Source organism: Medicago truncatula, chromosome 4, assembly GCF_003473485.1.
Source record: "Medicago truncatula cultivar Jemalong A17 chromosome 4, MtrunA17r5.0-ANR, whole genome shotgun sequence".
Lineage (NCBI taxonomy): Eukaryota > Viridiplantae > Streptophyta > Magnoliopsida > Fabales > Fabaceae > Medicago > Medicago truncatula.
In genome coordinates this window covers 53,259,809-53,287,698 of record NC_053045.1, presented here as the reverse complement: position 1 = coordinate 53,287,698, position 27,890 = coordinate 53,259,809, and the positions used below count along the sequence as shown (strand labels likewise).

Below are 27,890 nucleotides of genomic sequence, written 5' to 3'. Positions count from 1 at the left end.
GGTATGGATCATCCTCATCTGCAAGAAGGTAATAATTCTGAGATTTTTTGGTCACATAGAACCACTTTTCATCTATGTGAATAACACTGTGCATTGACTTAAACTTTGGCTCAAATGGAATGCTACTTTCCTCCAACATGGACAAACAAAATCTAAGACGAGCTTTCATATTATCATCTGTCATGTGTGGTTTTAGTGCACTTGAATGCCGACGCAAAACACCTTTTTTTATTAACCTCATTAGTTGTCCAGTGGTACACTCTAATGCTTCTGCTAGAGATCGAAGACTGCTACGTTTGTGTAGCGGTATTTCACGTATTTTTTCGATATCTATGACTTTTTTTTTCCGACCACATTTTGTTTTCTTGTGACAAACATCACCTGTTTCAATTTTTTGCCTCCAAATCGCATAAATAACATCTACGGATACTTGATAGGAAGAAGACAACCGTTTAACAACCCCCTTATTAATTTTTCTACCAGAGCTTGAATTGATCAAAACCTCACAAATATTTTGCCGCTGATAGTTGTCTAAAAAAGTTCGCTTTCTTTTAGATTGTGGCTCACTATGAATGTTGTTTCCTGTTTCATTAAATATAAAATCAAAATAGTTATAAAAAATATAAAAATAGAAATTGGTTTCAGTACATAAAATTGCATGCCATTGACATTTGACACTTTGACAGGAGTAGTAGCATGCCATAAATTTCATGGTCCATTGATAAAAAAGAATAACAAGGTGGAGTACATGTAACCATGTTGCAACAAAACGTGTACTCCTACGTCATATACATGCAGTTCATATAAAACGTGGAGAATATTGAGTGCAAAAAGTGGCACAATATAATAAAGACAAGTGCAAAACTAATATAAATAAACATTCACAAAATGAAAAAAAAAACTCCATGTACCTATATCTTCTTCGATGTTATTGTAAAAAAGTTCAGCTACATCTTCTTCATCTTCGGAGACGCTATCTTCAGACTCAAATCCAATATCTTCTTCTTCATCTGATAGATAGTCGAATAAATCATTGCTTGAATAATTAGCATTCAAATTAGAAGTGTTCAAAACACTGCAGGGGATGTTCAAACTAATCTCTAAAGGTACATTTGAGAGGTGGTTAGAGGTGCTCAAATCATTCAAAGGAATGTTCAGATCAATATTAAGAGGCACGTTTGAGAGGTGGTTAGAAGTGTTCAAGTCATTCAAAGAGATGTTCAAATCAATATTGAGAGGCTCATTTGAGAGGTGGTTAGATGTGTTCAAGTCATTCAAAGGGATATTCAAATCAATATTGAGAGGCTCATTTGAGAGGTGATTAAATGTGTTCAAATCATTCAAAGGGGTGTTTAAATCAATATCAAGAGTCATCTTGAATTAACAATGTGAAGCTCCAATTTTCTTGCATTTTTTACCTTCAATTTATAGAAATCAAAGTGACACTCCAGTTTCTAAATTTAAATTTCAGATGAATTAGTGTGCCATTTTGTTACCGCCAATTTTTTTATAAAATGAAAGAAAAGCTTGAAAAATTTGCGCCAATTTTTTATAGGAGTAAAGCAGTTTTGGAAGTTGAAGAGGCAAATAAATTTTGGCTTGAATTTTGGTGTATTATTGAGCAACGTGTTTCCTCTCTTCAATGAAAGAACATGAAAAATAACCAAGCACCTTAATTAATGTGGTGAGAACATCAACGGTTACAGAAAATCAGAATTCATAAGGGCAAATAAGGTATTTTGGCTTAAATTAAATGACAAAGACATCATTTCTTAAAATATGTGATTTGGTCAATTTTGCTTATAAAAAATTACGGAGGGAGTATGTCCTTAAGGCAAAAGTTTAGAAGGCAAATGTATAAATATTATATTGGAATGCGTGTATTAAATTTAATCTTTAATGTTTTAATGAATTGAATGCACAAAGTTTATGAGAATTTTTTTATTTATTTTTATTTCTTAACATGTGCCCTAAGGGCACAAGTTAACACTACCCTAAAAAAAGTGTCATTTGCTATTTATTACAAAGTGAGAAATAGATAGAATAAGATAATAATTGATTACGGGTAATTTAGGTAAAATACACTCCTTCCGTCCCATATTATAAGTCGTTTTGGTCCATTCACACATATTAAGAAATATCATTAATCTTGTCTTGAAAAATGATATTATGAGTTGTTTAACAAAATTGTCTTTAATAAATGTTATGTGAAATAGTATAAATTAAATAATTGAAAGAAGATGAAGTAATAAATAGTAAATGGTTTAATTGAAAAACTAACATTAAATCTTCATTGATACTGTAAATCAACTTATAATCTGAAATAAATTTTTTTCTTCTCAAAACGACTTATAATTTGAGACGGGTGAAAAAATAATGACATCAAAACTAACAATATTTATTAGGTAGGCATGAAAAGTCACAAAATCAAACTTCAAAAAAATACACAAATAGTATTCTAGTTAGTAATTATTCTCTCATGTCACTCCGATAAACAAAAAAAACTATTTTCTAAACTTATTGAATAGTTAAATGTATCTGATCTATAATAGTAATTGTAGTAAATATTTTTCTTGAGCAACAAAAGATAATCATGGCATACCAGCATACCATTTTTTTTTTTGAACGACGACATACAAAGTTTTTTTTAGGGAAGATGACAGACCAGATATTTGATGTTCATTGTTTTGAGATTCATTATTATATAATTGTATCTTTCGTTCTCCTTAATTTAACCCAAAACTCATCATACTTGTTCTTTTTTTTTATTTTTTATATATTTGTTAACAAGTGCTGCATTGTTTAAGCATCTAAAAGTAGTAATTTTTATATTTGAAATTGTGTACTTATGACTTTTACATATGTTTTACTTATATTTTAAAGACAAAATTTCTTTTTTTGATTTTTTAAATAATGCTCTAAGACCATTGGTTAACAAGAGGATTTATACTTATTTGTAATTGAGGTTTCCTTTTTGCTTCTTTCAATTTTGAATTTAACTCTTTGCTTTAATTTTTTGTATTAAATAATTTATCTTTATTTATCATTTTTAATTTATCTGTCTCGCTGCTCCTCAAAAATTTATGAGTATTGCTATTTGGTACGGATATTACCGTACGAAAATTTACGGACGCGTGTGAATTATCATTATGAACGCGCTAAATTTCACACATTAAAATAAAATAAATCAAGACTAAATTAAAACCCGGTCTTCTTTCCCTTCATTTTTAACCCACCGCTTTTGAATGCCTTAACCCACAATGCGACATGTATATTAAAACCCCTCATTTGTACATTTGTCCTTCTTTTTTAGGTGCAGAAAGAAAGTATTCTTTCCACTTGATATTATTGTATCTGCACCTAAACTAAAACCCCTTCTTCTTCCCCTTTATCTCCAATGGCTCTTACCACACCCCAAAGGTACAACAATGTTTGTAGTGTGCTGAGCTATTTTCCAATTTTTCTTAATTCAGAATTTAATCATTTTTCCTAATATAAATGATTTGATTTTCATGTGGATTTTTTGGGTGTTTCATATTGATGAATGAGTAATTTTAGTGTGATATTGTTTTATCTACAAACCAATGTTATGTGATATTGTACTCTTTTGGTGGTGGAATTCAAAGGAATGCTTGGTGAGATGATGAGTAGTAGGTGTTGGGGCTGTTTATCTGCTGGATTTTGACTTTTGATGGTGGTGTTGTTGCATGCTATTTATTGGCACTGAAGGTGGATTTTGACAGTGAGGTTGGGATACTCATTTGTGTTTCGGTATCAGCAAGAAAGCTTGCTGCCTGCTGTTGTTTTTCAGGCATGTGTGCGGTGCGGCCTGGATTGAACTTGTGTTGGGCTGTTTTGTGTTGTTTTGGTTTCAGTTGTGTTGCTGCTGCAAGCCTGCAAGTGGTTTCCTTTGGACAGAACTGCAGCGCGTGCAAATATGTTACTTTTCATGCGTCCGTGAAAATTCTTGCGCAATACGTCCGTACAAAATAGCATTTTCCAAAATTTATCTGCATCATTCACTATATTTCCTTCACATAACGAACATTTGAATGAAGCATGATAGCAAGTTTGTCAAATCGATCATGTTAGTGTCTATGTTAAAAATTAGTGTAATAGTTCGAGTCAAACACACGCGCAAGTGCCTTTAAAAAATTTGAATCAATTTTTACTCATTATTATGATAGATATTTATCAAACACATGATAAATATAAATTTAACTTCATATTTCGTTTTCATATTTTATGACACCGTTGAAATAAGTCCCTTATAATCAAGTTAAAAGCTTCACTTTGTCAAGCATCACGCTTGTTTCTCCTAACAAAAAAATATCATGTTTGTTTGAAATTTCGGTCTAAGTCCCTACTTTGAATCTTTAAAATGATAAAATTTGGTGTCTTACTTTCATACTTAGATTTACGGTAACAAATAATCATTTTTAGAGAGCATGTGTTTCCACCGATCCATTAGAAGACGGTGATCGTATGAAATTTATTTGTTTGATAGGGAGTTAGCTCATGTTTAGACCTACAAACCGACTTCAGACATGATGTTCTATTATTGGCGAGTGGAGGTGTCAACAAGGTGAGAATGATAATTGATTCATGAGATTACCATTTGGAGAATGTACTACATCCTTTACCGATACTTTGAGGTAACGTCGGGATTGTATTCATGATGTTGCTACGAGAGAAGTGGCGATGCCTATGGTTGGAGTAAGTGTATGGGCACCCAATCATCAGGAGCAGGGAAGACCTTTTGTGATAGCTCGGAGTGTCAAAGACGTCGTAATACTAATTTTTTTTGTTTGCGATCGTGGGTTCGTGGATTGATCAAAGGTACCATGGTGGAGAATGCACCTTTCTGTGCGACCTCCAAGGGTGTGAGTTGTATGTAGATCTCGGCACCATCAACATCGCCTTCATTGTGAGCCGACTTGACCTCTCGGAAGTCAAACTTATTCCTAGTTGGTTGCAGAATACCAATGTGTTTTTTTTTTTTTTTGCTTGGAATTGACATGGACCTAAAAAATCCTGTGCTTTCTTATAAAAGTGTGTCATGGGAGGATCCTTGCTAATGATGAAGAGAGGAAACATCAACACATGACCCCCTTGATGGATCAATTATGCATGTTATTTGTGATTGTGAAGATGTTCATGAACATTAGGAGCGCTTCATCAACCATGATATATACAACAAAATCTGTAGTTTAGTCTTTTATGATGTGCTTGAACCTAATGTCACTTTTGATGATATTGACTCACCTAAATTCACAAAGCAACTTATTGTGCCGTCACCATTTTGAGTCTTTGAAAGAACCATAGTTTGCTTATTCTAGAAGATACAACTAAGCTTTAATTATACTTTTGCATTCATTCTCAATGGTATGATTAATTTTATCTCTCACGACCTCTTAGACCTACGCGTAATCATCTTGGGAAGCAACATGTTGAGCTTCATATTGTTTGAAACTCTCATCATGTTCTGTCTTTTAAGTTAAATGTTGCTGGGTGTCATAATTCTCTTGATGAGGTCTTATTAGAGATAATCGCAACTGTTTCATTAAAAGTCTCCATTATAATATTGGAACCTCCTTTGTTGTTCATGCTTGATAAAGGGGTATGTATTACGACTTAAAGCTTGCTTGTCAGCTCCACATTCCCTCTCTTCTTGTTGACGTTAACTTCAACAAAAACAAATTTCTTGCCAACAACTCCCTTAGATGCCTCCATCCGCTTCGTGCTCCTAATTAAAATGTCTCTCTTTACACTTTACAAAGAAGTCAACAATTATCGTGATTTTCTCCCTAATTTTAGACATGATACTACTTTCTCTTGAACTGAACTATTGTTGATACTCCTCTAAATCCATAAATTGCTCTTATATTTTTGTAAAAACAAATCTATGAAAATATCCACATGGCTCTATTTAATGGTGGTAATAGTTTATAATTTATTTTTAAAAATTTAAAGTTAATATGATGACTAGTTAAGTAATTTGAATTTTTGTAGTGATAATAATTACTTATATAGTTTAAGGAAAACGTAGACAATCACGTCGCAGACCACGTCGAGAGGGTGGCTGCCATTAATCGCAGCTTGTCAAAAACATGTTGTTGTTGTTTGTTTCTACTCTCTCTCTCTCTCTCTCTCTCTCTCTCTGCACTTGTTGTTTTTGCAGAAAACAAAAGAAAGACACAGATAAAGACCTCGTCTAACTTCTCCTTTTCACTCTAGTCTTCTTCTATTCTCTCCATTCCCTTTCATTTCACTCTAATCCATTTATTTTATTTTATTACCTTTTCCGTCAATTACCGAAAAGGTTTTTATTCAACTTTTTTTCCATTATTCTAACATACCTACCTACACGTAGCTAAGGTACTTCTTCAACTTCACTTCAAATCAAATCAAATCAATTCAATTTCTACCCCTTTTCTCATTTTTATCTCTCATATCCACTTTTCACAATTCAATTATTTCATCTTTGGATCAACCCCACTTCCTAAATCCCCACTTTCTATCTCTGAATTCACCATTTCTGGATTATATTGTGGTTTAATTGAACTGGGTATTTGCAAGATCTACGTAACCATTTGTTTAACGCTCAAAGTTTTGATCTTTATATTGTTTCAAACTCAATTACCGGTTTGGATCCGATCAGGGTAGAAACAGCGCCATCACATGGCGCTGTTCAGAAGATTTTTCTACCGAAAGCCGCCGGATCGGCTTTTGGAGATCTCCGACAGAGTATATGGTCAGTTCCTTTCTAATTTTGGTCCCTTTTAATTATTTTTTTCCTTATCATTTATTTCTTTCCTTCTTTGCATAATTCAGCTCATCAATGCAAGTTAACTATGTTTCAATTTCATCCGTTACTTTTTCAACTATAACTCAAAACTACAGCATAATTCCTGGGTTTTACGGTTCCTTTCATGTTTAGAAGCTATATTAGTGTATTTTAACTTATAGCATTTTCAACATTTGCTATGCTAATGTGCCACAACAATGTCTACACTCCTTCAACTTAGGGCCGGTTTGGATTGGCTTATTTGAGTTTATATATTGATTTTATAAGCTTTTTATGATTATTTTAGTAAGTTCAAAAGCAACTTATAACACATATATGAAAAAAATTAACTTTTTCTTTTTAACATTTGTTATAGAAATAGTCTATGTAAGCTTATGCATAAGCGCCTATACTATAAGCTGAAAGTAAGATGTTTATCCAAGAAAGAAACTTGTTTTCTCTCTTGCTTGCTTCATAGGAAATTAGTTACTCTTGGATATCCCAATGGTCATTTATAAATTAGGATTGCTTATTACTCCCTGAAGTTTGGAAGATTTTTTAAATTGAGACTATTGTCCTCTTGCAACATTATGTGCTTGCCTGGATTAGTTTATTTAAGCTTATCCACTGACATAAGACAAACGCTTGTGCGACTATTTGAGAGAACTTATGAAATCAACTTATGACACGTTCACAATCTATTTTCAGCTTATTTTTATTAAGTTCTCCAAGATAGTTTATGAAACAGCTTATAGCTTATTCGAAAACAATTCAATCTTTTGTTATAGAAACAACTTATAGTGTAAGTGCATGTCACACGTTAAGCGCTTATGCTTTAAGCCGCAAATTAAGTTGTTTATTCAAACATGGCCTATATTTTGGTAGCTGATTTGCAAGCTGTAACAGTTGTTTTTTTTTTTACATTACAGGGAAGATGGTAGAATGAAATGACTTCCTATGTTAATTTTTAGTTGTGTAGTTTGATTTTTTTTTTTTTAATTTTTTTAATTTTTTAATTTTTTAATTTTTTAAAGTTTTTACATCCCTCTTTGTTTAGCGTTTTTGAGTTTCCTAACTTATTAAAATGGAAACAAGTCGTGAATAACTTTTCTAGTTTTCTGCTACTGCTTTGCTATTTCCTTAAGTTTTAACTTTTTATTATGTGTTTTTATGTTGTAGTTTTTGATTGTTGCTTCTCCACGGACGTCTTGGAAGAAGATGAATACAGAGTTTATATGGGGGGAGTTGTGGCTCAGCTACAGGATCACTTTCCAGATGCTTCTTTCATGGTGTTCAACTTCCGAGAAGGGGAGAGACGCACTCAAGTCTCAGACATACTTTCTCAATATGATATGACAGTGATGGAGTACCCTCGGCAATATGAGGGCTGTCCTCTTCTGCCTTTAGAGATGATCCATCACTTTCTTCGATCAAGTGAAAGCTGGTTGTCTGTGGAGGGGCAACAAAATGTGCTTTTGATGCATTGCGAAAGGGGGGGTTGGCCTGTGCTGGCGTTTATGCTAGCAGGTCTTCTGTTATTCCGGAAACAGTACACTGGCGAGCAAAAGACTCTTGAAATGGTCTACAAGCAAGCTCCCAGAGAACTACTCCACCTATTAACTCCGTTGAACCCACAGCCTTCTCAGTTCAGATATCTTCAGTATATTTCGAGGAGACATCTGGGTTCTGAGTGGCCACCATCAGAAACACCCTTGTATCTGGATTGTTTGATTCTTAGAGACCTTCCATTATTTGATGATGGAAAAGGTTGCAGGCCTGTTGTGCGTGTTTATGGCCCGGACCCTTCTAAACCTGCCAATAGAAGTTCAAAGCTTCTTTTTTCAACCTCAAACTCCATAAAGCATGCTCGACACTATCAGCAGGTGCCATATAAATTTACCTTATTGATACTTAATTGTGAATTCATTATATCGAGAGTTTGTTCTTAAAATAAATTTTCATCACAGGCAGAGTGTGTGCTTGTGAAGATTGATATCCATTGTCGTGTTCAAGGAGATGTGGTTCTTGAGTGCGTAAATTTAAATGAAGATTGTACTGGCGAGGAGATGATGTTTAGAATTATGTTCCATACTGCATTTGTGCGGTCAAATATATTGATACTGAGCCGGGACGAAATTGATATTTTATGGGATGCAAAGGATCAATATCCCAAGGAATTCAAAGCAGAGGTAAGTACTTGTCATTCTTCTGCAAAAATCTTTTTCTTGAGTAGGAGTTGAACACATACTCATATCTGTATCAGGTGCTTTTTTTGGACGCTGATGCTGTTATACCTGATCTAAACACAGTAACGGTGAATAAAGATGCAAATGAGACAGAAAGTCCTGATGTAGAAAGTGCTTCACCTGAGGAATTCTATGACATGGAAGAGATTTTCAGCAATGTGATTGATGCACAGGAAAGTAAGTCAGAGGATGATTCTCATATTTTTCATGACAATGCAGGGGATGATGAAAATCGTAAAGTGATCTGGAGGGAGGATTCAGATCCTCTTGCTTTTCAGGATTGCACACTAGATGATGGGATTAACAAACAGGTTGGAAAGATGGATTCCGGTATTAATGGTGTGAAAGATATCTCTGTTGATGATGTTAACTACAAGTTCAATGAGAGCATGGATTCAGATCCTCAGGCAGTGAAGGACATTGCCATGGACGATGTAGAAATTAAGTTAACTTCCACTGCCATCACTTATGATATGACGATACCTCTGGAAACAAAGGAAATCACGGAGGATGCTGATCGGGGATTGGCAACTATACATGAGAAATGCGATGAAGGTGACGAAGCGACAGAAGAGGAATTAGATTACAAGGAAGGGAAGCCTATGCCTGATAGTTCCAAACAAAAATCAGGCAAACTACTTCCATCTACTGCTAAGAAACAACTTCCATCAAACTCAAAGCCAGGAGATACTGTTGGAAAACAAAAGATTAAAGAAAACCCTGCTTTTCAGGCGAAACAAGCTAAACCAACTGCAGTGTTAAGGTGGATTCCTTCTAACAAGGGTTCGTACACAAATTCAATGCATGTATATTATCCACCTACAAGGATTAATAGTGCCCCTGCTGGACTGTCAAATTTAACCACTTCAAAGGAGAAAACGGAAGATAGCAAAGCAAGATCTTTATCTGCTCCTTTTGGTTCTGGAGTAGTTGTTTCCGCTGACATGAAAATTGACCTGAAAAGTCGGAAGGTAGGCGCATCGAAATCTTTTGGCCACACAGTATCAGAAATTGGTGCAAAATGTCCACCACCACCACTATCAGTTAAAGAGACATCTCTTAAGCTAGCTGCTCAGGCACAAGAACAGAGGTCAGAGCAATTGCTACAGCCTCCCCCACAGTCTCCTCCTCTCCCTCCTCCTCCTCCGCCACCACCACCACCACCACGTGCTTTAGGCGACTCTTCACATTATTTTGGACCGTTAACGCCACTTGCAACACCATCTTCTGTGGTTGGAAAGGGATCCACCGTACCACCTCCGCCACCACCTCCACCGCCATCGTTAACATCATTTAGTAGACAAGACATTAAGGTGAATTTACAGGCTGCAACTTCTCATCCACCTCCACCACCACCTCCACCCTCCTGGAAGTCTGTGGCTTCATCAATAGTTGGAGAGACTTGTGGTTCTTTACCACTCTCCCCGCCCGCTCTTCCCTTTGCAAGCAGTGAAATCACATCAAAATTTTCTGAAGTGCTTACTGCAGTGGCCCCGTCAAGGCCTCCTCCTCCACCACCACCACCACCACCCCCAATTCCCCCTCCAAGGTACGAAATTTCAGCCATTCCTCCACCACCATCAACAGTACCTCCTACAAAGCATGGAATTTCATCAATTCCTCCTCCACCTCCTCCCCCTCCCCCCTCATTTTCTACGTCTTCAACAAACATGTCTCCATTCTCGCCACCTCCAGTTGCATCTCATAAAGCTCTACCCCCACCGCCACCCCCACCTCCACCACCCTTTGCTAATTCATATACAGGTTCACCTACACCACCTCTTCCTCCAGCTCCTTTTTGCAAGGCTCCACCACCTCCGCCTCCACCTCCTTTTACTAATGCTCCACCACAACCACCTTTAACTAAAGCTCCACCTCCACCACCACCACCACCACCTCCTCCTTTTACTAGTGCTCCACCAACACCACCCCCACCTCCTCCACCCCCTTTTAGTACATCCCAGTCCCCACCTTCTCCTTTTAGTAGAGCTCCACCGCCCCCACCACCACCTCTTCCTCAGTCAGGTGGATCCCCACCTCCACCTCCACCTCCTCCAATGTCCAAAGCCCCTCCACCTCCCCCTCCTCCAATGTCCAGAGCCCCTCCACCTCCCCCTCCTCCAATGTATGGCTCCCCTCCACCCCCACCAATGTCCAGAGCTCCTCCACCTCCTCCAATGTCTGGAGCCCCTCCACCTCCACCTCCTCCAATGTCTAGAGCTCCTCCACCGCCTCCTCCAATGCACGGAGCACCACCACCACCGCCTCCTGGTGGTCAAGGTCCGCCTCCTCCCCCACCTCCCGGTGGTCGAGGCCCGCCTCCTCCCCCTCCTCCCGGTGGTCGAGGCCCACCTCCTCCCCCTCCTCCTGGTGGTCGAGGAGGCCCACCTCCTCCACCTATTCCTGGTGGTGCACCTCCACCGCCTCCACCCTTGGGTTCCAAAGGGGCAAATGTTGGTCCTGCACGCCCTGGTGCACCAGGGCGTGGATATGCACGTCCTGGTGCGGTGGCACCCCGTAGATCCTCCTTAAAGCCTTTGCATTGGAGTAAGGTTACAAGGGCATTGCAAGGAAGTTTATGGGAAGAATTACAAAGACACGGTGAACCTCAAACGTAATTATTGTCTACTCTTTCATGTGCTTTTTTTAATCATTTAAATTTTATATAATTGTAGACTGTTTTCTTATCTATATTCCCATGTTTGTAATGACTGATTTTGTGTTCTTTTCTAGTGCATCAGAGTTTGATGTTTCAGAGCTAGAGAAGCTTTTCTCTGCAAATGTTCCAAAACCTACTGATTCAAGTAGCAAATCTGGAGGGAGGCGCAAGTCTGCTGGATCTAAACCTGACAAAATTCAATTGGTATTCTTCTATATGAACATTAATGATTTTTTTTTTTTGAGGGAAAACATTAATGAAATTTAATTTTTGAAGGTATCGTGAGAGGTTATTTGATGCTATTCATTTAATCTTTCCTTCTAGAATTGTAATTTACCATGATTTGTAGCTTTACTTCGTAAAGGCTTTCTAAAAGGAAGCGCTCTTCAATGTCACTTCAGTTCATTGATCTATTATCTTCAATTGTATACTTTTCTTTAGTTTTAGTGTGTAAATAAAAATATCCAGCTTATCTTTAGTTTTTTGATCTATCGTCAGTTCATTGCCTCTTTTATTTATTAAAAAGTTCCAGTGCTTAAAGTTTTATGAATGATAAGGTGCATAATGATATTGATTTTTACCTGTCAGTGCTTAAAGGCAATATTTGTTAGAAACTCATTGACTTGATCTTTATTTGGTGCTTCCTTATTAACTTTCACTGATCAATAACTTTTGTATTTGTGTTATTGATGGGTAGGTTGACCTAAGGAGAGCCAATAATACGGAAATCATGCTAACTAAGGTTAAGATGCCACTCCCTGATATGATGGTAAGCTGATATTTGGATTTCATCTATTTTATATTTATGCTAGATGAGTGATTTAAATCACAACATTTTATATTGAAAATAAGTATTCTTTTGCAAGAAGCAATGCACTGAAGATAACTATTTTTGTTTGCATTGAGGTTGTTTCTTAAATATTTTTTAATTTTTATTTATGATAGAATATTATGGCGTAGTTTGATCCATGTAGCCGACCCCACTTAGTGGGATAAGGCTTGGTTGTTGTTGTTGTTGGATAGCAGGGCCGTCTCAACCAATATTGAGGCCTAAAGCGAACTCTAAGAATGAGGCCTTTTTAATAAAATTCATATTTTATGTAAATTTTATTTTTCAGGCTTTTTGAGATGCAAAATCATTTAGTAAATTATCATAATCTATTTCATTTAACATTTCTTTTTCAGTAGATAATAAAGTCAACCCAAGAGATAATTGTGAGACCAAGAGTAAGAGACAGAGAAAGACAGTGCACAAACGTTAAAAAAGGAGCGTGAATCGCAACATTAATAAAGGAAACTTACAGACATTAATCGTAGAAAATTGGAATCTATCACAAAAGACACATAATATTAAGCATAATTAAGGAGTTTGAGTCACAAAATTCAAACTTTCATGGAAACTACAAATGTAAAAAATTGTTGCTATCTCATTACTAGTAATTATATATACATATTTACTAGTTAATAAAAATTAAAATTTGAGGCCAAAAGCAAGGGCTTTACTGGCCCAATGGTTGAGACGGCCATGTTGGAAAGTTATATGTTATTAACAGAAGTCGCTGATAGAAGATAATAATATTTCCAGTTACAATCTTTTTTCACGTCATATCTGCTACAAATTTCTTACTTATGAAATCTCCACCCGTAATTTTCAGTGGCGAATATATATGTATTGTTTCTAACATGTTGAAATGAATACTCAGGCTGCAGTACTGGCTTTGGATGACTCGGTATTAGATGTTGATCAGGTGGAAAATCTCATTAAGTTTTGTCCTACCAAAGAGGAAATGGAACTTTTAAAGGTGAAGTTTAACAACTTCGTCCATACTTATTTTATCTCCTATTGACAATTAATAGTTCTAGTTTGATGCATCTGCTTTTACACTAAAATGCGTCCTCCTACTCTGATTTGTTTGCTTTGCTAATTTTGATTCCTCCTGTTTATAATTGTTTAGGCATACACTGGCGACAAGGAGAGTTTGGGGAAGTGTGAACAGGTGTGCAATGATTTATTTTAGTCATTGCATTATATGAGATTGTTAATGAATAGAAATTGTTTAGTAACACATTATATGGCGTGTCTTTTGTGGCATATCGTTAACTGATTGTTATTAACAGAAAGTGTTAAAGTAACACATTTGGTTTGTTTGTTTAGTTTTTTTAACATTGATTTCGAAACAATATGGAAGGAGGTGGGAGGAATGATGACTGAATAACGTAGCCATCTAAAAAAACTATAATGCATATGAATTTAGAATTTACCCATATACTTTTTTTTTTTATAAGCTACTTGTCAGTTTGATTGACACTGCTTGGTTGCTTGTGAAAGGAAAAGTGATTTAGCATTTACAAATCCCTATTTTTCCCTTTAGATGTTTTATTATAAACCAATTCTATTGGTCTTTGATTTTAATTCCTATTATATATATTTGTTTTATATTTATAATATGTATTGAATTTATTTGGTTGTTTCAGTTTTTTTTGGAGCTGATGAAGGTGCCAAGGGTGGAGTCAAAATTAAGAGTATTTGCTTTCAAAATTCAGTTTCAGGCTCAGGTTTGGCGGTGTTTGTAATATTTTTCTTTGTTTTGTGGATTCAGTATTTTTCTTAATGTTATCGTACTTTCCTCTTTATGCAGGTTACAGAATTTAGGAGGAGTTTAAACACTGTGAACTCAGCCTGTGAAGAGGTACTTTGCTTTGGCAACTACAGCCATTATGCTGTTTGTATTTCTTTGACCTTATGCATTTTTTTCTTGGTTTAAGGTCCGGAAATCTGACAAACTGAAAGATATCATGAAGAAAATTCTTTTTTTGGGTAATACATTGAATCAGGGAACGGCAAGAGGCAAGTCTTTTTCAGTTGTGGCAATTTCTTTTTTGAAGGAAGTTGTGGCAATTTCTTATCATTATTCGTTTCTGGACATGGTAGACGTGGGCTTGATGGTGCTAGCTTTATTTTTAACACTTAGATAATCACTGGCTGTTCCTATTTGTTGTTAGAAAAACTTTATATGATTCTATTAGGATTTGGATCCTCAGGGTCATGTTCATCATCTCACCATTTAAATTTATCGAACCCCACTTATATATTTTTGAAGTTGTTAAACCCAATGAATTTTAATGGCTCCATTCTATTAGATCTTATGGAATGTATTATGCCATGTTTATTTTAATATCTAATGTTTTCATTTTTGCAGGATCTGCAGTTGGATTTAAGTTGGATAGTCTTTTAAAGCTCACTGACACTCGTGCTTCTAACAGTAAGATGACACTAATGCATTATCTTTGCAAGGTATGAGTTACCGAGTATCAATTGCAATAAACCAGTATATCATTTGGTTGCTAACCCTTTTTTCCTTTTCTAGGTGCTAGCTGAAAGGTCGCCTGGACTCCTTGATTTTCACAAAGACCTTGGTAGTCTGGAAGGTGCCTCTAAGGTGATGTTTTATTTTGGTTCTATATAGCCCAGAAATGATTAACTGCAGTTTACTACCCTAGTTTGTTGGTCTGGTTTCACTTTTTCTCTTGCTTGTAAAATTTAACACTTAGCACATTCCTTCCTGTTTTAATGACCAAGAAATAACTAAGTTTTAGAAGCCGATGAGCAGGGAAGTGACCAAAAAAAGATCAATTTACCTCTTTCAATCATCATCAAAGCTCAACCTTTGAGAAAAAAATTCATCCCTCATATGGCTGTTTTTCACCTGCATAAAAATTCATGGGGCTTTGCAAAATTCTTGCAAACTTGGTATTTAGTTAATTTTGTGTTTTATGGGAAAAGTGCAAGCAGACTTGAATAGAAAAAGACCAAAAGAGTCATATAAAGTTTTATGGGTAAGCTGCATTGACCAAAATAGAAAAAGACCAAAATGCAAATAACTTCCTTCATTTTTGGCATACTGGCAAATATCCCCTTTATTTTCAAATTTGTAATCTACTTAAAATATAAGTGCAAAATATTCATGTCAACCATAAAGTATGCAAATTCAGAAACCTTAATTTGAAAATGTAATTGTCAATAATCACAAAATCTAGAGAAATTTCACCTAGGAGTATGCATGCTAGATTAAGTTCTGGCAAAATCCTTTTCATTTGAACCATATTTCTTTTTCCTTTAATAATTCTTAATGGATCCAAGGGGTTATTTTCTGGATGTTGAAAGCATCCCTGATTTACTTAATGGTCAAAGTTGAAATGGCTATTTGCATTTAGCCAAAAGGAAATACTGTTGGGATGGATAGGACTATACCTTTTGGGTATTAGGTAATGATATTACAATGTGTATTGATTGGAAACATGAATTCTTTCAGATACAATTGAAATCATTAGCAGAAGAGATGCAGGCAATCACCAAGGGATTAGAAAAGGTTAAACAAGAGCTTGCTGGTTCGGAAAATGATGGACCTGTGTCCGAAGTTTTCTGTAAGGTGTTTATCTTTTTTTTTTTTTTTTTTTCATTTTATTTTTATTTCACACTTTTGATTCTTGATTACATCAGTAACATAAGAACAGTGACAAAGAAAGTTCAATTTATAAAATAATTTCAGAGTACTGGTTTTCCTGCACGATGGATGTAGTTAATTGTTTAGTTATGACAACTATCATAATCAATTAATATTTTTTTTTTAAAATATTAAATTAATAATAATTACGGCTGTACCTGGGTAGTTCATGTTTGATCTGTGGATTTGCTGGCTCTGGCTGTTTTTTTCTTCTTCGTATCTTGTTTTCTTCATTGTATTCAATAGTTTTCAATTAGATTTTTCATCTCAATATCCTGAGTTGCAAAATTTACATTTAATCTAAAATGATCCAATATGGATTTTGTATTGGCAATTTTGGAGGTTACAAAGACTCAGTTACTTTGTTTTTGGGTTATAAAGGCCTAGTTAATGTCACCAATTCTAGAAATGTGTGTTTGTACACCTATTTCTAGACCGGCGATGTTGTATGGTACGGAGTGTTGGGCAGTTAAGAACCAACACGAGAATCAAGTAAGCGTAGCGGAGATGAGGATGTTGTGTTGGATGAGTGGTAAGACTAGACGGGATAGGATTAGGAATGACACCATTAACGAGAGAGTTGGGGGTAGTGCCTATAGTAGAAAAGATGGTAGAAAATAGACTTTTAGGTGGTTTGTGCACGTAGAGAGAAGACCTGTAGTCTGTAGATGATGTTGTACGAAGAGTAGATCAGATGGAGGAGAGCAGATCAAAAGAGGTGGAGGAAGACCTAGAAAAACTATAAGAGAAACTATTAGGAAAGATTTAGAGTTTAATAAGTTGGATCCAAATATGGTTTATGATAGAACATTAGGCGTAATTTGATCTATGTAGCCCACCCAACTTAGTGGGATAAGGCTTGGTTGTTGTTGTTGTGTTTGTACACCCAAAAACATAACAGAGCTCCTCATTTCTTTTCAGAAACGAAGAATATCTTAACTCTTCTCCTAAATTTTAATGCCAATATTGGAATCGTGTGTTTATCATGCCCTTGTTGTTGATCAATAGTGATGACAAGCTAAATATAATCTTTATATGTTTCTTTTGTCCACATAACATTATCCGTGTCAAAAAAATTGAGATTGAGATCTTTGATTTTCTTTTATCAGTAATAAAGTTTTCCATCATATTTCATGGGCTAATCTGATTCTACTTTATATGCTTTATTATCTGGTTTACATTTTTTTAATGTTCTGTTCAGACATTGAAAGAATTCATCACTGCATCTGAGTCGGACGTGGCAGATCTACTAAACTTATATTCTATGGTGGTAATATTCTTAACCATCCGTTTGGTACATTAAACACCAATACAGAGAAACAAAATGATTGAGTAGTTTGACTGACTGTATATGGCCAGGGTAAAAACGCGGATGCACTTGCACAGTATTTTGGCGAGAATCCTGCTCAATGCCCATGTGAACAAGGTAAGTTGATCATTAATACATATTCATGTTGTGGTATGACATGTGGCCGTTAGTCTTGTTTATTGGTGACTTATTTTTCAGATTGTAGTTCATTAAAAACATTTAACTGATGTTTGAATGGAATGAACATTTTAGTGACCTGTTGCATTTATGGTTGGGACAAGTGTGCATTATTGAGGAAGCACACTTGTACTTCTTTATTTTTAATGTTTCATACAGAAACTGCACCGAGGCTTTCTATTGGGTGATAGGCATGGTAATGAGTTGTTGAATTGACAGAAATGCCTCCCCTCCTTGGTTCTTTGTGTCAGCACTGCCGCAAAAGAATGGAAAGGTAGAGATGAGAGAGAGAACAGTCAAGGAATAGTAAAATGAATATAGGGGAATCTTTAAATGGGAGGATCAGTGCTGTTAAATAGTGGCTATATAGTAGAGCTATGGCATAGCGGAATTGGAACTAGTTGCTATTGTTCCGCGATACACTGTTTAGTAATTAGTACAAAATGTTGTCAAATAGATGCTGTAGGGGCAATGCAGCACTGTTGTGTAGCAGAATTTGAACTAACCACCATTTTCTGCGATCTGTAATTGACAACACTGGAGGTGTGAACTGATAGAAGTTTCATCATCCATCTGTGATTAGGTTTTGTTTGGAAAGGGTAGTGACATGTTCTCTTGTCTATTTCTATAGTGCTAAAGCTAACTTGTTTTTGTTGCTGGTTTATTCATTGCAGTTACTGCAACTCTATTAAATTTTATAAGGTTGTTCCGGAAAGCACATGAAGAGAATTGCAAACAAGCAGAGTTAGAAAAGAAGAAAGCCGAGAAAGAGGCTGAAACGGAGAAGGCTAAGGGCGTTAACTTAACAAAGAAGAGTGCAAAAGATAGTTGATGACTGGGTTTTTTGCTCCTTTGCTTCGACAACCTGCTCTTACCGAAGAACAGGAATCTACCCATGCAAGGGTAAGGCTTCTGAGACCAGTTATGACTTATGAAGCTCCTCTTTCGACAATGATGACGTGAAAATGAGCCTTCTGAGCTTATCTTTCGAAGGTGGACTAGCAAATTCATGCCACATGGGGATCTTGAACATTCAACAAGCTTATGAGTTCATTTTTTGATGGAAAGCTGTTGGATCTTTCCCGCAGAGGTTATTCCAAATGGGTCTTTGATGGAAAGCTGTTGGATCTTTCCCGCAGAGGTTATTCCAAATGGGTCTTTGATGGAAAGCTGTTGGATCTTTCCCGCGAAGGTTTGATCCTTTTTGTCAGAAGACTAGTTTTGATTGAGGTTATTCCAAATGGGTCTTTGGATTGTTGGATCTTTCGCGCGGAGGAAATTAAGACACACCGCGGTGGATGCTTATCCTTCAATGATTGCTACGAAAATGATGGATCCAATTCATCTCGTGATGGTTCTGAGAAGAGATTTGTGTAGCAGAGCATGCTTTCTACTGTTGTAGAATTAGCATTGATCTGCCTAATTCGTTTGGCTTATTTTGTTGGCACCAGAGCAGAAGCTTTCTGGATTTGCAAAGCCCTGCAACTGTAGTACCTTGAAACCCTTGTACAAAGCACTAACCCTATCCTTTAGGATCCAATTCTTTCTCATTAACCTAGAAATTAGTTATCCTTTTTATGGAGATTTTGGTAGGTACCATCCAGAAAATGTTGTATAGGTATCAGGTTAAGAGAGAATAGAAATCAGGTCATTGTATTTGTAACTGTAATATATAAGTAAAGAGGTCTAATTAGAAATTAGAAATGCAATGCACGTTTCATTTTTCTTGTGAAATACAATGATCAAGTGTAAAATGTTACTGTAACATTCTGTTGTATACGAAAAGAAATTCTTAATTTGCACGTTTTCCTTATACTTGTCAGTTGAACTCACATATCCTAATGTCTGTGAATAATAATATTTCAAGAGATTAGTGAATGACATTTCCCTTTCCGCCATTACCAACTCAAGGTCTTTAACTTCCTCACGGATTAACCAGTCGTTGTTATTTTAGTATTTTGGACCTAATGCTATTTTATAAGCTTAAAGTGCTGTGCCAGACACAAATGCAGTTCAACTGAATAATTACAATTTAGTTTTTTCTGCAATTAAATGTAAATTCCATTTCTTTGGTATTTGATCTCAATGATCCTCTTGATATTTGACGCATAGACATATAACTGGTCTGTAGCATTTTCAAGGTGAATTAATTGGCTTTTACTATAATGCTTAATAAACTATATTCTTCATAGGGACCGTAAGATCTTTGAATTTTTATTTAGTTAGAAACACACCAGTAAACCATAGTAACTCATACACAATAAGGCAATTAACATTGTTACGTGTCTTATTCACACTGTAAAATATTACCAATCTACAAAGTAAAACTTATATAATCAAAATACAAAGTTTAACAGAAATACATTTATATAAAACACTGCTGTATATGAATTCCTCTAGCTCCTTGTCTTTGGACATAAGTAAGCTGAGGTTGCTCAATCGAAACTCTTTATGCTTTCAATGTTGATCGATTTCCTTCGACCAACATGAATAAATTTAGTAAATACCTGCTATATACTTGTTTATAACAACCAGTGGCTCCTTTTTCAAGAAGAAAAAGCCTTGACCATATTAATGAAATGCTACTTCCTGTTACTATTACTAATTATGGTAGTTCTTCGAAATTCTTGTTGCCAATGTGACCATAATTGTCCACATCTTGAAAATGTTTGTCCTCCTGACTAATCCATGATTCTCCTGTCTTGAAGCTTTTGTAAAACAAGCAACTCACAATTGTGTCAAGGATGATGAAGATTGAGTACAAGTATGCAATGAAAATCCCTTCTAAAAGCACAATAGGCCTTGCCTTTCCAACAATATGATATTCCCTTACAATTCTGAAGTGAAACAAGGCCTCAATAGCAGCCAAGGCAATATTAACAGGAAGTGCTAAGAACAAAGCCATTGATGTCTTTCCCCTTATCAAGATACAAGCTTTAAGAATCGCCGAGTATCCACCATGTCCTTCCATACCAGATAGAACAAGTGACATATTGCATATCACAAGTGCATTGGCAAGAATCACAGAAAAAAGAATTGCCCCGGTCGCTGACATGAAGAGGAGGAAACTAGGTGAAGAGTAGCCAAGTGTTTCAACAAAGCTGAAAGCCAAAAACATAATACAAAAAGAAGTTGCATTTGCTGAGATAATTAAGAAACAGTTGCAGATATAGGTATGAAAGAGTGGCTTGTAAAGTGCTATTATCGAAGAGAATGAAGGCGGCAAAGATGGTTTATTGTGATTGAGTTTAAGTGCATGAATTATGGATGCTTTTGCAATCAGAAGGACAGTTAGTGTGAAAGGAAGTGAAAAGATTGAACAAGTGATTGTTTGAGAAACCTTGAGGTTAAGAATGTTGAACAATAGAGAATAGGAAGGAAATCCTGCAGCATCAAAAAGAGTCCTTAAACGGTTATAAATTTGAGGCAAAAGGGATGAAGGAGAAGGAACAAAAGCTTGTGAGATAAGTATCGAAGCCGAGAAAGGAAAAACAAGAAAAGCTATTGATGAAGTGAAATAATGATAGTTTTGGAGAAAACTATGAATTGATCTTCTTAGAATCTTGCATGAAACTTCCATGTTGGAGTTTGAATTATTTTGCTATGTGTTGTGAATAATAAACTATGCAATATTCATGTATACTAAGGTTTTGAATGTGATGAGGTATTGGTGTTTCTTTTTCTGTCTTAGTTTTTCTTAAATGGGTTTGTTCTTTGTTTTGGAAAAGGTTAGTTGGAGAGATTAAGAGTTGGTGTTTTGGATGAATAGATAGGCCAACAAGAAGAAACTAACGACTTTGTATAAGGTGAAGTTGTTTGGACTTTGTTTTTACCTTAGTTTTTGGACACATTGTGCGTATAATGATAATCTCTTTGTGTTCTACGAACCACAAGCATATTAGCTGGTTTGGTTAGAAGGCAAAAATTGAAAAGCATAGATGGTTTCACAATTTGGTATATGACAGATCCTTAAGTTTTGTCTTCATGATGAGGGGTCTCTTTCTCTTTTTTTATTGCTTAGATTATACATTATTTTGTAGCTTATAATTGATGATGGCTACAACACTTTTTTCAATTTTCTATAAATACTATATTGTAAATTATGACAAAATGGGCTAATGGAGCATTCATATTGGTCCCATTATTCTTCAAATTAAAGCGTCATTTTGTTTTATGACATGAGTGTAAAATAAAAAGGAACACTACACCTTGACAAGGAAGGAATGTGGAATTTTAATTAAATTCAGGTTGCCGTAATATAGAATGAAAAATGTATAATAATAAATTAATAATTATAAAGTAGTAGTAACTTAACTTGTGATGCATGCAGGTCAAGGTAGGGCCACTACTATAGTTTTGGTACTTTTGATATGGTTCAATTGAGGATTACGTAGCTTCTAAGGGACACACATATGTTTTCAAATAAAATAAAAAATAAATAAAAAAGACACTTATGTGTCTTAAAGCTTAAATGATCTCTTCTTACTTTATAAATTATTTTGACGAGAAAGAAAGATTGGTTAGGAGAGAGATAAAGATAAAGTAACTAAAAATACTTAACTTAAAGTCATCGAAGTGTTACTCTAAACCTAATATATACATGTCAATTTTATATATATCCGATATTTAAAAAATTAATAAACCAAATATATATTGACGAAAACTATCTAAGACACAACAAGTAAGTACTACAAATACAAAACTCAAAATAGACATACAATATCAAAGCCAACTCAAATACAAGCTAGCACACAACCAATACAACACGATTAGAGTAGATCCACTTGTACTGATTTATCACGATGTATTTTCATTTGAGTTTTCCTAGGTCAGGTCTTATGTCCCCTAGTCTTTGTATCTTTTTCTTTTTATTTATTATTTTTTCTTTTTGCATAAAAGAAAAAAATACAACACCACCTACCAAAAAGAACTGTACATGTACACCCAGACCAAGGAAGATTAACACATAATAGGATAGTAATTTCATGGACCATTTTTCAAATGATTAATATTTGCACTGTCATATTGAAAGGATTAGTAACTTCAGAGACGAAAATTCAGATGATTTATATTTGCGGGGACGAAAGACCCTTTTAAACCTTGATTTAAACTTGAATCCTCTAACATTTGATTTGAACTGCCACCATGACATGAATTAGATATATTCTAAGCATTACTCTTACAAGCTCTTTTTGGTGAAAGATATTGGTATTTAGAGATTTTCACATAGACTCCACACAAGCTATCAAAGGGCATGCAACAATTAAAAGTACAACTTACGATTTGTGACCAAAGGACTAAAGATGTTCCACTATATTATCTGTCATTACTCATCATAAACTCAACTATGCCATTACTAAATTATTCCAAATATTTTTCTTTACCTTTAATAAAAAAAATCAAAATATTTTGAAACAATGAACACTCAACAAATAAATGTCGAGATGATTCAAGGCAGCCACAATCATTTAATACAATAAACATCCACATCATTTATTCAACGATGCATAAGATTATCCTTCATGAGAAGATATTTTGCATGAACTTCCACACAAAGAGATATCTTCAACGAATAATTTTACTCCATGCAAGGTCGCAAAAGGGAGACCTCTTGATGCTAAAATATACTCCCTCCGTCCCTAAATAAATGATCTAGTTGACTCTGACACACATACCAATGCATATGTTTTATCTTTGATATCTTCAATTCTCTACTAAAAAAAATTATAAAAATTTAATATTTTAAAAATACTCATCGAGACGAATCCAACAACATCTTACATGATATTATTTATCTTTGTGAATTAGTAGAAAAATATGGTCAAAGTATATCAAGTCAATAATGCATATTGTCAACTAGGTCATTTATTAAGGGACGGAGGGAGTATGATTTTGTATCATAAATGTATGACAAATTTAACGAAAATTAAAATAATTTTATTTAAGTGCTATTATGAGCTTCAAATGACTTCATCTTAAATTCCGTCTTAGACCTCAATATATATTGGGTCGACCTTGCTTGTTATTTTTAATTTTTTTTTTAAAATAATAGTTAAAAAACATTGAACGTGGAGTAAATTTTTGGGTTTTCATTTTGAATGTAAAAACAAATTCCTCAAGTTAGATAAAACTTTTTATGTGCGGCAAAACTCTATCTATCAACTTTTTTTCGGTTGACATTTTCCAAAATTAGATTCGAATTAAGGAAGCTAATTAAGTCGAAAGAAATTCAAATAATTTCATTTAAATTTAGTAGAGACTAGTGAGTACATGTTTAAACATATTTAAAATTATGATGATATGAATGAATAAGTGTGGGTAGGATGATCTCTTCTCTGAGTTAATGCAAATAGATTTAGTCGGTGAGCTGAACTAGCAAGTTTGACCTGTGTGTAAGGGATCCATATATTGGTGACACATTATCTTACTTGAATTGATTTGATATTTTTTTTTTTTGTTTTACATGGATTAGAGGAATAATATAATTAAACAACATCATTAATTAATACTACTGTATTTTAGTTTGGCTATACTCTCTTCCTTGTTGAGATGTCAACATATTTATTGACATTTCATCTGAAATTTAAATGCAATTAGCAATTAGGTGATTGAATACAAAATTATAGGCTTTGGAAGGTAAATTTGGATTCCCCGGATTTGTTACTTTATCTGCATGTAATTTGTAAAGCTAAAATAAAAAGAGGGTTCCGTAACAAACGGTTTTCAACTTATAAGGAACATCCCTTCCTTCAAAAAAAAAAAAAAAAATTATAAGGAACATTGCGAAAAAGTTTTGAAAAATTACATCACCAAACACTTTTTCTCCTATTTTCTTTTTAAAAAGAGTTTTCTAAAATAGGTTTATAAAACATGTTTTAAAAACTAAAAATCAAAAGTGATTCAAACAGGCACTAACAGTAACAGGCAATAAAAATTATTTGATAAATTGATAAGAGAATAGGGCTTGGCTTTGCTGTCTTTTTAAAAAGAAAAATACAGAGAGACGAGATAGAGAGAATTGAGAAACCTTATGGAAAATGTAAAGTGAAAAAAAAGTTTAATTTGTATGTATTGTCACAATAAAAAGCCCTACATTATTAATATGTCACTGTCATTCATGTTTCTATTTTTTATAATGATTATGATAAAAGTCAAATGTTAATATTGATCCAATGGTTATGATTAATCGCCGGTGTAAAAAATTTACATTGACAATATCTTTTTGTTTTTGTCATGTTATAGGTACAAAGTTTTCATCACCATCTAACGACGATGTTAATATTAATCTCCATTGAGAAATCAATTGAATACAATGAAAATTCTTTCTTTTCGTTAAAATTTTCTTGGTACGTACGAGTTGTAAGAGTTATCATCAATGGATCTAAATTATGATCATTTATTTAAAAGATCCAAACCTCTTATCATTTGAATCAATTCATTGTAATATTTTTATAACAAAATCAATTCATTGTTTTCAATCACACGAATAAGTCAAATTCATATAAAAAGGTTTTAAATATGCGGGAAAAAAAGTATAAATGACATTTTTGCAATAGCTACAAGCATTTTTTTTTTTTGAAGGAACAATAGCTACAAGCATTATGAACCACTCTTGCTTAAAAAAAAAAAAAAAGCATTATGAACCACTCGCGTATTTATACGAATATAAAGTGTCGGTTCCTTTTATTTATGGTTCAGATTAGTTTAGTCAAGTTTATATTAAATATTCCAGTCAAAAAAAGTTTATATTAAATGTCATGTATTTGTGTAGTAGTACAAACAAAAGATAGTGGTTGACTAATTGTGATATCACCACCAACAAGTGTTAGCAAGTGAAAATCGTTATGGTCGCAAAGTGAACATGATTAATGCCCCATTCCTTATAGAGTACGATCCTCTTTATTTCTATATAGAAATGAAAATTTTAATTACTATAGTTTTATGTGTAAGATAACATATATTTTCAAACAGAAATGCTAGATGTCCCGAAAAAATGGCTCACGAAAACTTCACGACATAAATGTGTAACTGCAGCGTGACCCACTTTTATTTCTATCAATCCATGTTTTCCAGAAATTCTAATATTTAACGACTGAAATTAATTCGTGGAATTCTCGGAACGATTTTGTTCGCGAGGTATATCACTTCTCTTTTTCAAAATATATGATATTTATTAAGCATTTATGTGATTTATACATACAAAACTAAAGTAATGAAGATTTTTTTTTCTTTTTCTAAGAAATGAGGAGGATCCTAACTCTTCCTTTCAAGTCCGATCAATGAAAATAAACTCATAATTCATTTTATTATGAGGATTGAACTAAAGGTCAAACCAAGGCACTAGTATATAATGTCATTATTTTTTCTATCCTATGAGTTTCTCGCACGCCTTATTTGAATTCTAAAATTCGAAATGTTTTAACGTATTTTGGAGATTTTTATAAGATGTTTATGTCGTTCGAATTATATAATCCAAACTACATCGAGCGTGCGATAAATCAACAAGATGGAAAAATAAGGAGTCAATATATAATGGATTCTCAAGGCCTATATCGACGCAACCCAAATCATCCAAAACAGAGAGACTGAATTATATTGTTTATGTTATGCATCCACACCAAGTCATCCATCTTGAATCAAGTCATGTCTTCCATGCCAAAAGGATCTTGATCATTTCTCTAATACATGTTTGGACCCGAATTTTCTGTAGTAAAAGTACCACACATTTATACATATCAATGAATCATGATTATAGTTGGAATCAAATATCTTCATAGCCAAACTTTGAACATCTTCACAAAAAGAGAAGGAAGCCTGTCTTTTCACTTGAAGTACATAAGTGTCAAGTTGCTCTCTTATTGTTCCACGGTCATCACAGAGAAGTCTGCATGATAAATATCAGCAAGACGAGCAAGCTTATCAACATTAAACTTGAAGAAAGAGTTCTTGGGGTCAAGACATGAGAAGCAACCAAGCACAATGTTACTTCCTTCACTAAAGCGATGATCCCTCTCAACACATATTTTGTCAATAGCAACATAGAAAATCTCGGCCCGGTAATGGTGAAGATTAGTGACAGTCCTCCCTTCTAGTCTTGAACGACCCCGAACCGGTATTTCTTCATCCATATTTGGCACTGGAATACCTTTAGCAACACAAAATTCTTGTACATCAACAAATAAATTATCCCAATCGCTATTTCTCAATGTGGCCAACCGATCTTTGACGACATTAATTAATTCCATGGCAAGCACAATATTAAGATCTTTTCTTTGCAAGATTTTTGAAAGCTCGTTTGTGATACCAAACAACTTTAACATTAACTTCAAAATGAAAGCAAATTTAAAGCTCTCAATTTTTTCTATCAAACCCGCCGCTTGAGATGGTCCACGTCCATCTTCATGAACCATACTAAGCACCACTAACACGAAGGACCACATCTGATCCAAACGAAGCAAGGTAGTATGATGTGAACCCCATCTAGTATCCCCAGGTCTAGCGAGAGTAGATGACTGGTTCTTACCCCTTCCTGTAGATATCTCACCACTCTCAAGTCTATTTAAAATATTTTGGTGTTAAATGTTAAATCAAAATATAGGACTGTTGAAAAGCTAGACATCACTAAGAATTTCAAGATTAGGCGCTTTGAATTGCAATAACATTAACACCAATTCATCAACCATTAATCAATTTTTCAATTACAAAATCACAAATAATTAATTTTTCTAAAACCCTAAAACAACTAAACAAGGAAGGAAGGAAGGAAGGAGAAGAGATTACCTTTAGAGTGAATGAGAAGAGATTAGCAATCAGAGAAGAGATTAGCAACCATAGCTATTGAAGAATAAAAGAGACAGATGAGAGAAGAGAAGCAGAGAGCTGAGAATAGGAGAGACTTGTGTTTTCTTTTCCTGGAACGTAAGTGCGCGCGTTTGTTTTCTGAAATGTTTTGCCCAATATTTTTTTTTTGTAAGTGTGTTAATGGACTTTTGGGTTGAGTTTAATGTGCAAAAATTATTGATCGAGTCCGGGCAATCGCCTGGGGTCGTCGGGCGGTGAAACTGCCCTTGTCTCAGACTATTCTTTCGAATTTTGTGTTTGGAGGATGATTACTTAATAATCACAAATATTTTATTTCAAACATTTTAAACTCTTGGATATTGCTTTAACAATAAATTAATGCATTTCAAACTCTTTAGAGTTTGGC

At 34.6% G+C, this 27,890-nt stretch overlaps 3 protein-coding genes across 6 annotated transcripts; 1 reads left to right on the top strand and 2 right to left on the bottom strand.

Moving 5' to 3' along the window:
* Positions 1–6,066: 6,066 nt before the first annotated feature.
* LOC25493848 (formin-like protein 20) lies at positions 6,067–19,488 on the top strand. Of its 4 annotated transcripts, none has more exons than XM_013602481.3 (17): positions 6,067–6,754; positions 7,967–8,670; positions 8,755–8,976; positions 9,051–11,647; positions 11,767–11,896; positions 12,390–12,461; positions 13,396–13,494; positions 13,648–13,689; positions 14,168–14,248; positions 14,332–14,382; positions 14,459–14,540; positions 14,893–14,987; positions 15,061–15,132; positions 16,006–16,122; positions 17,399–17,467; positions 17,557–17,623; positions 18,358–19,488. In XM_013602481.3, exons 1-17 carry the CDS (start codon positions 6,682–6,684, stop codon positions 18,513–18,515), a joined length of 4,731 nt encoding a protein of 1,576 aa, XP_013457935.1. In that variant the 5' UTR covers positions 6,067–6,681; the 3' UTR covers positions 18,516–19,488. The 4 variants fall into 4 exon arrangements, 3 of the variants coding, with proteins under 3 accessions (XP_013457935.1, XP_024637089.1, XP_024637090.1); XR_003011068.2 differs by having other exon boundaries at positions 6,682–6,754; positions 16,006–16,117; positions 18,358–18,433; XM_024781321.2 differs by having other exon boundaries at positions 6,682–6,754; positions 14,902–14,987.
* Positions 19,489–19,886: 398 nt separating this feature from the next.
* On the bottom strand, positions 19,887–21,618 carry LOC25493846 (uncharacterized). Its single transcript, XM_013602479.3, has one exon. It carries the CDS (start codon positions 21,261–21,263, stop codon positions 20,289–20,291), a length of 975 nt encoding a protein of 324 aa, XP_013457933.1. The 5' UTR covers positions 21,264–21,618; the 3' UTR covers positions 19,887–20,288.
* Positions 21,619–26,538: 4,920 nt separating this feature from the next.
* LOC112420940 (uncharacterized) lies at positions 26,539–27,093 on the bottom strand. The gene has a single exon (XM_024780779.1). The coding sequence runs from the start codon at positions 27,091–27,093 to the stop codon at positions 26,539–26,541; it is 555 nt and encodes a 184-aa protein (XP_024636547.1).
* Between the last annotated feature and the right edge of the window lie 797 nt (positions 27,094–27,890).